We start from the raw sequence: 12,291 nt of genomic DNA, 5'->3' as shown, positions 1-12,291 counted from the left end.
CCTGAGGTCCTGGCTTGCTCTGCGGCTGCTTTTATCTGAGAGCTCAGCGCAAGTCAGGATAGCAGGAGAGGAAGCGTCTGCAGCAGAATGCTGGCAGCGATATTCCGGGTGGTGCTGGGCCACCAGAAATTCTGCACCGGGCCGCTTAATAATATACTTTAATATCATACCTGATAGTTCAATACAATTGAACTTCTGGCTTATATATTTTACAGACACTGATACATTGTAGCAAACTATCAGGACCTGAGAGATGCCAAGTTGTGCTACTGATGTATATGTTTTGCTGAGGATTACCTGATACATTTGTGTCAAGTCTGAATTTTTAGCCTCCTTTATGTTATTAAAACGGTTTTGATCCACTTACTGGTAATAAAGATATTGAAAGTGGTGAAGAATTGCAACACTAATGAAAAAATCGGCAATTCTTTTTCAAATCCTTGTGTAAAAAAAAAAAGACATGATTTTTTTCCCCCCAATCATTCTGCACCCCATAATAACAAAATGAAAATGGAATAGTTTGAAATCTTTGTAAATCAATAAAAAAATGAAAAACTAACATTTTGCATTGACCTAGAATTAAGACCCTCTGGTATGACACTTTTAATTGAGCTCTGGGGGCCTCCCATTTTTCTCTTGATCATCTTTCAGATGTTTCTACACCTTGGTTGGAGTCACCAGTGGAACATTCAGTGGATTGGACATGATTTTAAAAGAAACACCCCCTGTCTATATGAGGTCTTGCAGCTCACAATGCATATCAGAGCCAAAACCAAGCCACAAAGAGGAAAGAACTACCTGTAGAGCTCAGAGACAGGATTGTGTGGAGGAACAGATATGGAGAAGGCTGCAAAACATTTCTGCTGTACAGAAAGTTCCCAAGATCGCAGCAGCCTCCATAATCCTTAAATGGATGACGTTTGGTGCGACCAGGACTCTTCCTAGAGTTGGACGGCCCACCAAACTAAGTAATGGAGGTTAGAAGGGCCTTGGTAAGAGAGGTGACTAAAAATCGAATGGTCACCCTGGCTGAGTTCCAAAGATCCCATGTGCAGATGGGAGAAACTCCCCAAAGGTCAACCATCACTGCAGCCTCCACCAATCTGGGCTTTATGGCAGAGTGGGCAGAATAAGTTGGCGCTATACAAAGAATTATTATAATTATTCTCCTCCTTAGTAAAAGACACATAAAAGCCGCCTGTAGTTTACGAAAAAGCACCTAAATAACTCTATGAGACACACGATTCTCTGGTCAGGGTTGATGGAAAGCTGAATGGGGCAAAGTACAGAGATATTCTTAATGTAAACCCGGTCCACCTACCAACAAGGCAATGTTTTTAAGTACACCACCAAGACAACACAGGAATGGCTTAGGGACAACTCTGTGAGTGTCCTTGAGTGGCCCAGCCAGAGCCCCGACTTGAACCCCATCAAATATCTCTGAAGAGACCTGAAAGTGGCTCTGCAGACGGCCCTCATCCAACCTGACAGAGCTTGAAAGGATCTGTAGAGCAGAATGGCCGAATATCCCAAAATCCAGGTGGGCAAACCTTGTGGCATCATAGCTAAGAAGACTGGAGGCTGTAATCGCTGCCAAAGGTGCTTCACCTGAGTACAGGGTGTGAATACTTATGTCAATGCAGAATGTTAGTTTTTAAAAACTGTAAAAAGATTTCCAACCTTCTGTTTTTTGTTTGTCATTATGGGGTACTGAGTGCAGAATGATGGGAAAAACTTGATTTTTTTTTTCTTTTAATTTGCACAAGACGACAACCTAACAAAATGTGTAAAAAAAAAAAAAAAAAAAAAAAAAAAGTGAAAGGCTCTGAAGACTTTCCGAATGCATTGTCCATAATATGCATTTCTTGGGGTGGTTTATATGTGCGTTTTGCGACGTTGGCCATAACTTTTGTTTTATGCTAAATATTAGGCCTAGGTGCAGCACGGATGCGCAGTCTCTTTAAGGAAGCTCGGATCCACGCTCCCTGCATCGTGTACATTGATGAAATTGATGCAGTAGGCAAAAAGCGATCTTCTAACATGGCTACATTTTCAAACCCTGAAGAGGAACAGACACTGAACCAGCTGCTGGTGGAGATGGATGGTGAGCAAAGGGTCTATATTTCTTGTACTAACAGATCTGAAGGCTTTCTTAGGCCCAAGGAGGAAAGTGCCTACTGGCGGTACAGTGATGCAAAGATTTTAAAGGGGTATTCTGGGTGTGAAGTGAATTTTAGGAAATCTGGTTTTATGTTTATACACACCACTATTTTCCAAGTTGCCTGCTGCATACGCAGCTTGAAACTACAATTCACATAATTCCCTGCTCTGTGTTTTCTTCTTGTGTGCTTTCCCGCTAAGCACTGCCATCTTAACCCTTTCCAATCCACTGTCTGACTTTTTTAGACATTCTGATTGAAGGCTGTACAGCTCCGATGTCGGAAGACGTCCAGCAGGGTATTCTTGCTGTGTATTACTGGCCGCTCTGTTGTTGGGGGCCTCTCCAGCATGTCCCATACCGCAGTACTGGCTCTAGCCTGCAGATAGCGCCATTGTATAATGGCAGAAAGGGAAAGCCCCCTAGGAAACCCTGAATCCAAAATTAGATTGCAAAGGGTTAATGGTCAGTAACCCCGTACCGAGAGCTGAAGAGAGAAAAAGCTGTTCCTGGTCGTTCTTACAGAGCAAGCCTGAACCGTAGCTCAGGAATGCCAACAGAAGATGGTGGTATTTGGAGATTCAGACACAAAATCCAAAGCAGAACCACACTGCAAACTTTTAATAACTTTTGATACATTTGTCAGCAACTTTGCGTAACTGGAATACCCCTTTAAATATACAGATGCAATTTTTGTATACAGTAGCTTAATAACCTCTTAACAGTGTTTTCATAACAGCTTACTGCAAAATTCATTAAAGGGTTGTGCCATAATTAAAATTTATTCCTCATCTACAGGATTGCGCATAACTTTCTGATCAGTGGTGGTCTGACCGCTGGGACCCCAACCAATCCCGAAAACATGTGTTCGGTGCATCCTCAAGTGAGGGCAGCGGCTGTCACATGTGCGGCATGGCTCAATTTATTTCAGTGTAGCTGCCCGAGGTTGCTGAGCTCCTACAAGTCAGTGTCAGCTGCCTCATCTCTAGCAGATCTGATGCCATGTAATTATGGATTTCCTCTGCAGCAGAAACGTACGGGTGGCCGTAACGCCTGGCTGATTACTGGGGGTTTCCATTGCACTTTCCAGTAACTAATGTCAGATGCCAAGTCTGGGACTACAGTTTTTACAGCTAAATATAATAACTTTGAAGGAGCCTTATGACCTAGTTCCATATATTGCACCACTCCGAGCCCATTGTTTCTTACCGTCTCAAGTAATTTCCTTCCTTAGATTTATGGTTCATTTAGATAATTTAGATTTGGACTTGAATGGGAGACTTTACAACTTTTACTCTTTTTTTTTTTTTTGCTGCCAGCTGTGGATACAGCCTTGTGCATGATATAGTGTTTGGCTGTCGGTGACAAGGAATGCTTTATTTTAGCTATTCAGTAATGGCATCCTCTCTGAGATGTGACACAGCGTCGTGGACGTCAGCCAGAAATGACCGAGTAGAGCTCAACACACACATCCTGGTTTCCTGCCTTCTGGACAGATCCTAAATTTCACTTTCGCGCCTCGCTTATAAATTCCCAGTATTTTATCTATCATGCGGAGTACAGTTTTTTTTTTTTTCTCTGTTTGTATTACCTACACCATCGCTTAGCGATGACACAGGTACCTGTAGCGCATACGCAATGTTAATTGGGTATGGGCTGCGGGTCAGACGCCTCCATTGGCATCAAAGAAGGCTGCCCGCACGGATTCCACAATAACATAGAACATGCAATTGGTATCCGGGTGTGTAAAGGCAAATTTAAAAATGCGTGCCTTTTTAATGCCCACGTTTTACCGCAGAAAGTCAGATCGTGGAATTCGCAATTGAAATCTGATTGTGTGAGCCCGGCCTTAATTCAGCAGTGTGCTTACATTTATATATGCTTGTGTATTTATATACATTTTGCACCTTTTTTGTTTTTAAAGGCCTTTTACATTTGTTGATGATTGGATAACAATGTTTGTTTACCGGGTCATCGAGCTGTGGGAATATGACCATGATCAGCCAACGAGCGAGCAAACCCTTGATTGTCAGCTGATTAGATCTGACATGCTGGCATAAAATGCTTGCTCATCGTGTAAATGGTGGATGCGCTGCTGATTAATGCTCTGTATGATGATGAACAATCCTATTAGAAGGGTTTTGTCATGATAAAGTTACCCTATCCACAGAATAGGGGACTAACTTTCAGATCGGTGGAGTCCGACTGCTGGGACTCCCACCAATCCTGAGAACGGGGCTGCGATGTGTCCTGAAGTGAGAGTGGAGCCCATGTCTACCAGGTTTTACTACTTCGGAGGTCCCATTGAAATGAATGGAGCAGTGGTGTACATGTGTGACTGTTGCTGCCTTCACTTCAGGGTGCATCGTTCCCCATTCTCAGGATCACTTGGGGTCACAGTGGTCAGACCACCACTGATCTGAAAGTAATTCCCTATTCTGTGTGTCGGGCATAACTTTTTATCATGTCGCAACCCCTTTAATAATCATTCATTCACTTAGTAGCGATCAATTGTGAACAGCTGTAATAAACACCAATCGATATTTTATATTGTCGATCGACACTTGTTAAACGGGCAGAATCCGTGTCAAGGGACCCTTAAATACTTACTAATCATTCTATATTTATCAGTGGGTTTACCGGAGAATATTGGTGTACAAGGAATGTCTTTCTGCTCTCTCCTGTAGGTATGGGCACCACCGATCATGTCATCGTACTGGCCTCCACCAACCGAGCGGATGTATTGGATGGTGCACTGATGAGGCCTGGAAGACTGGATAGACACATTTTCATTGATCTGCCCACATTACAGGTAAGATGGGCCTGTCACTATGGTCTCCAGCACAGTGGTGTATTATGGGGCTGTGTGCTGTCCCTGTAATTCCACCGACCACACACAGCCTCACCTATGAGGCTATACACACGGGCTGATGGTCCGCATGAAAAAACTCATCACATATCCTCTACCTGTCCTTTTTACAAATGATAGATAAGATATGCCAATGCATGTCAGTGTGCCGTGTGTATCAGATGGCACACAAGCTGGAGTCTCTCCGATGCAGCTTGCAGTTACGGCTAATGTGCAACTAGCCTATGGTGATTCTCTGTGTATTTGCTCTGCTGCCTGGGCGCATGTCATTGTGATTTGCTTCTTAGGAAAGAAGAGAGATCTTTGAGCAACATCTGAAAAGCCTGAAACTGACGCAGCCTGGGCGTTTCTATTCTCTGCGCCTGGCGGAGCTCACGCCTGGATTCAGTGGTATGCGGTAGATGGAATTATGGATTAGGCCTTTGTTTGCAAATTCCGCAGTGCTGTATTTTTTTAGTAGATTTCATGGATTTCAATGGAAAACCTCACATTGCACAGCATATAAGTGCCATGCGATGTCTTTAAGGTCCCATTGAAAACAATGGACGAGGCCCCCAGTCTGAATAAGCCCTAACTCCTATAATTGAGCAGAAGCATGCGACTTCAAGATTTAACAGCGATGCAGATAAGGCCGTATTAAGAACAGAGTTATTGAGATGTTTGATAGTCTAGTGCTGTGTTTCTTAACTCCAGTCCTCAGGGACCACCAACAGGTCATGTTTTCAGGATATCCTATTGTAAGAACACTTGTGGCAATGTCTGAGGCACCAACAATAATCACATCACCTATGCAATACTGAGGAAATCCTGAAAACATGACCTGTTGGGGGTCCCTGAGGACTGGAGTTGAGAAACACTGGTCTAGTTGATGCAAAATTTAAAAAAAAAACACTAGCTGGGTTATATAAAGTTTCAAAAGTAAAAAAAAAAAAAAAAAGTAAAACTCTGTTCTTGTTCCAGCAGTGGAGAGCAGCAACCATCTTGCTTCCTTCCTGCTACTACCATGGAAAATCTGGCTAACTATAACTAACAAGTCCTAAGAGTCTTAAGGGATGTAAAGATTTAGACAACCATGGCTGCTTTCTTCCAAGAACAATACCATATATGCCTACAGGTTGTGTGCGGTATTACAGCTCATCATTTCAGTGCAGCTGAGCTACAATACCAGACACGATCTGTGAACAGCTGTGGTGCTCTTTTTGGAACAAAGCAACCATGTTTTTGTAATCTGGTACAACCTTTTTTTACTTATTGGAATGAGGTTTATATCGGTTATATCCCAAATCGCTGGTGGCCCAGTTGTGCCGGATGTATTCTCTATCTTTTCTGTGTACCCAAGAAAAGCAACAGTTCCTTTAGGTTTTCATAATTCATTATACTGGAGCTTCAGTTCAAGAAGGGGGAGGAAGTTGGGTCTCTCCTCATCCGAACATATATCCTGATAATTGCGTTTTGCGTCCCACTCAGGAGCAGATATCGCTAACATCTGCAATGAGGCGGCTCTGCATGCAGCACGTGAAGGCCACCAGTCCATAGATACCTTGAACTTTGAGTATGCGGTGGAGAGGGTGATTGCAGGTAATTATTATCGTATGTGGATATTTATAAATGCATAATAGAGAATATTTGATGTGAATTAAACACATTCCTCGTAGCCTAAAAATGCATGGAGATTGGAAGTTAAAGAGGAGCTGTATATACAAGGTGATTCAAAAGGAATCAGGGGCGTAACTATAGTGGATGCAGGGGATGCGGTTGCACCCGGGCCCAGGAGCCTTAGGGGGCCCATAAGGCCTCTCTTCTCCATATAGGGAGCCCAGTACTATGAATAAAGCATTATAGTTGGAGGCCCTGTTACAGGTTTTGCATCGGGGCCCGGGAGCTTCAAGTTACGCCTCTGAAAGGAATGATACAAAAGTAAAGCTGATTTCTTCTCGCATATATTGATATTTAAACTTCAAGAATGACTTGGGAAGATAGAAGAACTCTTCACATTTTAATGCACCTTACAGATGTTTAATGTGGGTGCCATTAGTGACACAGCAGATGTCCTGATGGGAGTCCAGTTCTGCACTGACGCCTCCCGACTTATCGTCCGTTGTCAATTCAACTGCAGCGAAGTTGTGTTGCTTTAAGTCGCTTAGTGTCATCAGAAGGGCCACATCAAACATCTGTACGGCTGGGTTCGCACGGGATGGACTTGCCGTGGAAATTTCGTGTGGCTCCTAATCCCGGGATTAGCCAACCATGTGGATGAGATTTTGCAAAAATCTCATCCACACGGGGCGGCAAAGCCGGGCAGAACCAGTGATGCGGCGCGAAATTGACAGCCGCAGCATGTCAATTTTTTTTATTTTTTTTTTATTTTTTCCGTTGCGGCCTCACTCCTCTCTATGGGGAGAGAAAGCTGCAACAGAACGCCGGCAGCCAAATCGCTCCAAAACTGCCAAGCCACGGGATTTCCGTCTCGTGGGAACCCAGCCTACGGCGCATGAAAAGCGAAGAGAGTTCTGTTTTTCATGCCATTCTGGCTTTTGGATGTCCGTTCATGTATGAATATATCAGCTTTACTTTTGCCCCATTCTCTGCAGGGTTATTTTATAGGGGACGTTAGTATTTCACATTCCATAAGCTTTAACTGCCTGTGCAATCCATTTATACACAAACCTTTTATATGTAGGGTCGGTGAAGAAGAGTAAGATTATGTCAAAGGAGGAGAGGCAAGTGGTGGCATATCATGAATCCGGACACGCTTTAGTAGGATGGCTGCTGGAACACACGGAGGCTGTCATGAAGGTAAGAAGTATCGTTCTACCTACAGATTAACACTTCGTTAACCAATTGATCAACTTATTTATCTCCATATATTGTAGAATGTGGGCAAACTTTTCTAGCTTTGTACAAAGGAACAAATGTCTGTTGTCTCCACAGGTCTCCATTGCTCCTAGGACAAATGCAGCATTAGGGTTTGCTCAGATTTTACCAAGAGACCAGTATCTATTCACCAGGGAGCAGCTGTGTGAGCGGATGTGTATGGCACTAGGTGGCAGGGTGGCTGAGGCCATAACTTTCAACAAGGTCACCACAGGTATGTGACTCATATGATTTAACAAAGTCACATATTTCTTGTCTGCATTTCTTCTGATTGATATGAAGCTCCTGGACCCAAGTACATAATCTGTAACAGTAGCCATCAACCATTACCTGACGCAGAAGGGGCCATTGACACCAGATGCAACTGCATCCCCTGTAGTTAAGATTCTACTTGCACAGTCTAATTGTCATTTTACATGGGCAGATAATCTGCCTAAGCTAAGGACCACTGCCATTCCCCGACCCACTCACCCCCTAGGTGTCTCCACATACTTTTTGGATGCCCTCCTTGAGGAGAGACGGCACTCCTCTTGACCAATGTTACAGGCCTCTCACCAGCCAAGCCAGAAATCTATTGCACACTGATGAGGGGCAAACACCCCGAAACAGCTATCTGTGTATGGTTTTCTGGCTTGGTTTCCTACTCCCAGTCTTTGTTTTACAGACTTATTAAAAAGTCGTACATTGATTTGATGGAATGCTGTCATCCAATAGGTGGCGCTGCAGAGGTATTGTTCCATCTTCTTTATCTGTATAAATTACCCAGAGGAGCATGCATGACCGTAGAAGTCTCCTCACTCAACTTTCAGGTGTCTTCTCACACCCCTTCTGGGCGCTCTCCTTGGGGAGAGACAATGCCCCCGACCCACTCACCCCCTAGGTGTCTCCACACACTTTTTGGGTGTACGCCTTAAGGAGAGACGACACCCCTCCTGACCCAAGGACCACTGACCAACAGTAAGTATGTCGGTCAGCGCTCATTGCCCCCGTTTACACAGGCAAATTATCTGCTCTATGCTATTGATCAATTGCACATATTCCCATTTACACTGAACGATGTGCAGCCGAGCAGCGAACATTTGTATGTTCACATAAATGAATCGATCAGCTGACAAGCAGCAATTGCTCATTAGTCAGCTGATCTCTGGTCCCTTTTACATTGCCTGATTGTCAGGTGAGTGAGTGTTCAGAGGAACGCTTGGGTTCAATAATTGCCCTATGTAAATCAACCATTAGTCAGCCCTACAGTAGTTGTTATAATGTCATCGTTGATTAAGGTCTCCATGTAATATCTTGTTTTGCAGGAGCTCAGGATGATCTGAGGAAAGTGACCCGGGTAGCTTATGATATGGTGAAACAATACGGCATGGTACCCAGCATTGGGCAGCTGTCCTTCCCAGATGGCGACTCCTCGACTGGCATTGGGAGACGACCCTTCAGTCAAGGATTGCAGGAAATGATGGATTATGTGAGTAGTGTTTGATATTAGAGAAGTAGTAGCAGAATTCTTTATTAAGACCTTTTGGGACAGCCGGGTCAAAAGTGAGATGCGCTCAGATAACGTTGGACTGATGAAGAAGGTTTGGGATCAGGGATTGTCATTTCTATCCACCAGTTCATTTATACTGCTGTGTAGTTGCTAAACTGTGCAGTTTGAGGCCATGCGTACTATATGGGATTACCTCCCCCCCCCCAACTGGGCTTATAACGGTTTATTGCAATGCATATAATCATGTGATTATTTTTTCTCTTAGGAAGCCCAAAAGCTAGTATCTACGGCTTACAAACAAACCGAGACACTTCTGCTGGAGAACAAGGACAAATTGGAAGTGGTACGGATCTGCATACCTGATTTGTGGCTGCTTGAATGCAACTCTCTACTCATGTCATATGTGAAGGCCTGTAAATGTGTCTGTGTATACCAAGGGGGTCTCTAAGCATATATTTCTATCATTTTACATGTGGGTAACAAGTTGAGTAACCTTGTACATTACCAACTTATCCTGTACTGACCCTGTATTATACTCCAGAGCGGCACTCACTATTCTGCTCAGTGACTAGGAAAACAGTGGGTGCCGCTCTGGAGTATAATACAGGATGTAGCTCCCGATCAGTACAGGATAAGTAATGTATATACACAGGGACTCCACCAGCAGAATAGTGAGTGCAGCTCTGCAGTATAATGCAGGATATAACTCAGGGTCAGTAAAGGATAAGTAGTATATGTACACGGTGACTCCACCAGCAGAATAGTGAGTGCAGCTCTGGAGTATAATACTGGATGTAACTCAGGATCAGTACAGGATAAGTCATGTATGTACACAGTGACTCTACCAGCAGAATAGTAAGTGCAGCTCTGGAGTATAATACAGGATGTAACTCAGGATCAGTACAGGATAAGTCATGTATGTACACAGTGACTCCAGCAGCAGAATAGTGAGTGCAGCTCTGGAGTATAATACAGGATGTAGCTCACGATCAGTACAGGATAGATAGTGTACACAGTGATTCTACCAGCAGAATAGTGGGTGCAGTTCTGGAGTATAATATTGGATGTAACTCAGGATCAGTACAGGATAAGTAATGTATGTACACAGTGACTCCACCAGCAGAATAGTGAGTGCTGCTCTGCAGTATAATGCAGGATGTAACTCGGGATCAGTACAGGATAAGTAATGTATGTACACAGTGACTCCACCGGCAGAATAGTGAGTGCAGCTCTGGAGTATAATACAGGATGTAACTTAGGATCAGTACAGGATAAGTAATGTATGTACACAGTGACTCTACCAGCAGAATAGTGAGTGCAGCTCAAGAGTATAATGCAGGATGTAGCTCCCAATCAGTACAGGATAAGTAGTGTATGTACAGAGTGATTCTACCAGCAGAATAGTGAGTGCAGCTCTGGAGTATAATATTGGATGTAACTTGGAATAAGGACAGGATAGGCAATGTAGGTACACAGTGACTCCACCAGGTATAAAAATATATTTTAACCAATCTATTTTTGTATAGTCTTCTTACAGTTTAATAGTGATTGAGACGTTCCCTCGCCTCTTCCAGCATAGATATTTCTTTTACATTTTAATAGAAATCTAGATTAATTAGGACTTAGTGGGAAGGCAGGTAGGTGGTCACAATAAGCATGAGCGTCCAGTTTGGACAACCCCTCTCCCTATGTCCTATTAGGGCCTATGGACATCATATGAAGGGGTCTTCTGCTTTGTAACCCTTCTGGAGAGCTACTAGAAAGATAAGTTATGGTTACCACACAGAAGCCCGGGGGGAAAATTATACCCCATGTATAAATTCTTTTTCTGTCCCTTTCCATAAGCATTCACAGCTTTCATCTGTCTCCCTAGCTGGCCAATGCCCTATTGGAAAGGGAAGTGATAAACTATAGTGACATTGAAGCACTTATCGGTCCTCCTCCACATGGGCCCAAGAGAATGATCGCCCCGCAGAGCTGGATTGACGCTGAGAAGGATAAGCAAGACACTGGAGAAGATGAACCTCGCCGACCGCCGTCTCGGAAGGATGAGGACGAAGAGGATGAACCCAATATGACACCTACCTAAAAGTGCTGCAGGTTCTCTCTGTAGAAGCCAGCTGTGGCTGGGAGATCATGCTGCCCGTTAAGGGCAAATTCCCATGTATATGAATAGGACTTGCCGAAACTCATAACCCTGCTGCAGAAACAACCACATTTACACAAATGCAATTTTTTGGTGTTGCGCCATTTATCCTGCCATGTGTGAATTTGCCCTTACTGTCTTGTAGACTATGGTCACCAGGCTAATCTTTCTATCTGTACTACTTTTCTGCACAGCGATGAGAAATGTGTATATCTCCTCTGGAGCCACCATCGTAATTGGCAGTCATCCTCGGCCAACTCTACCGCACAGGAGCCAATACAATCCACCGGAGTGTGCCGAATTGTACCCTCCGCCTTGTTCCCTACATACATACAGACCGCTCTGTAAAAATCACCTTCAGGATTTTAGGTTTGATATCAAATAAAACGGACTTGAGCTGTAAATTTTTGTGAATAAAAAGACATAAATAAAATGGATTTGTAGCATTCGAGTCTTTGGAATGAGTTTGTGCCCATTTGGGGGCAGTTTTCTTATGGGATGCCGCCAGCAACTAGCTAATCTTGGGCTCCTTGATATTAAAGGGTTCTATCATAGGAGTAGAATAACAAAAATCACAGAGCGCCAGATCCTTCATATGATGACACCAATGAGTTTCAACGAGAGCCGTTATTTTGACGGAAGGAGTAGCACTCCATGCTGTGCTATTTTTGACAAAATCTTCAATGTACGTGTGAACAGAGCCGTATATGTCTAACATCTACCAGTTGTAGCTCAGAACTAGAGACGGAAGATTT

The 12,291-nt window shown here is 43.7% G+C and overlaps 1 protein-coding gene across 1 annotated transcript in view; it reads left to right on the top strand.

Moving 5' to 3' along the window:
- The window catches only part of SPG7 (SPG7 matrix AAA peptidase subunit, paraplegin), a 38,123-nt gene extending 26,141 nt beyond the window's left edge, over positions 1 to 11,982 (top strand). Inside the window, exons 9-17 of the mRNA XM_066582930.1 lie at positions 1,931 to 2,104; positions 4,846 to 4,970; positions 5,315 to 5,417; positions 6,495 to 6,605; positions 7,708 to 7,823; positions 7,959 to 8,115; positions 9,206 to 9,369; positions 9,656 to 9,733; positions 11,264 to 11,982. Coding sequence (XP_066439027.1) covers positions 1,931 to 2,104; positions 4,846 to 4,970; positions 5,315 to 5,417; positions 6,495 to 6,605; positions 7,708 to 7,823; positions 7,959 to 8,115; positions 9,206 to 9,369; positions 9,656 to 9,733; positions 11,264 to 11,479 — 1,244 coding nt within the window. The 3' untranslated portion in view covers positions 11,480 to 11,982. The remainder of the gene's footprint in view (positions 1 to 1,930; positions 2,105 to 4,845; positions 4,971 to 5,314; positions 5,418 to 6,494; positions 6,606 to 7,707; positions 7,824 to 7,958; positions 8,116 to 9,205; positions 9,370 to 9,655; positions 9,734 to 11,263) is intronic.
- The last annotated feature ends 309 nt before the right edge of the window (positions 11,983 to 12,291 follow it).

This window comes from Eleutherodactylus coqui, chromosome 11, assembly GCF_035609145.1.
Source record: "Eleutherodactylus coqui strain aEleCoq1 chromosome 11, aEleCoq1.hap1, whole genome shotgun sequence".
Classification (NCBI taxonomy): Eukaryota; Metazoa; Chordata; class Amphibia; order Anura; family Eleutherodactylidae; genus Eleutherodactylus; species Eleutherodactylus coqui.
Note: the sequence above shows the minus strand (reverse complement) of the source record. Positions and strands in the feature narration are given on the sequence as shown.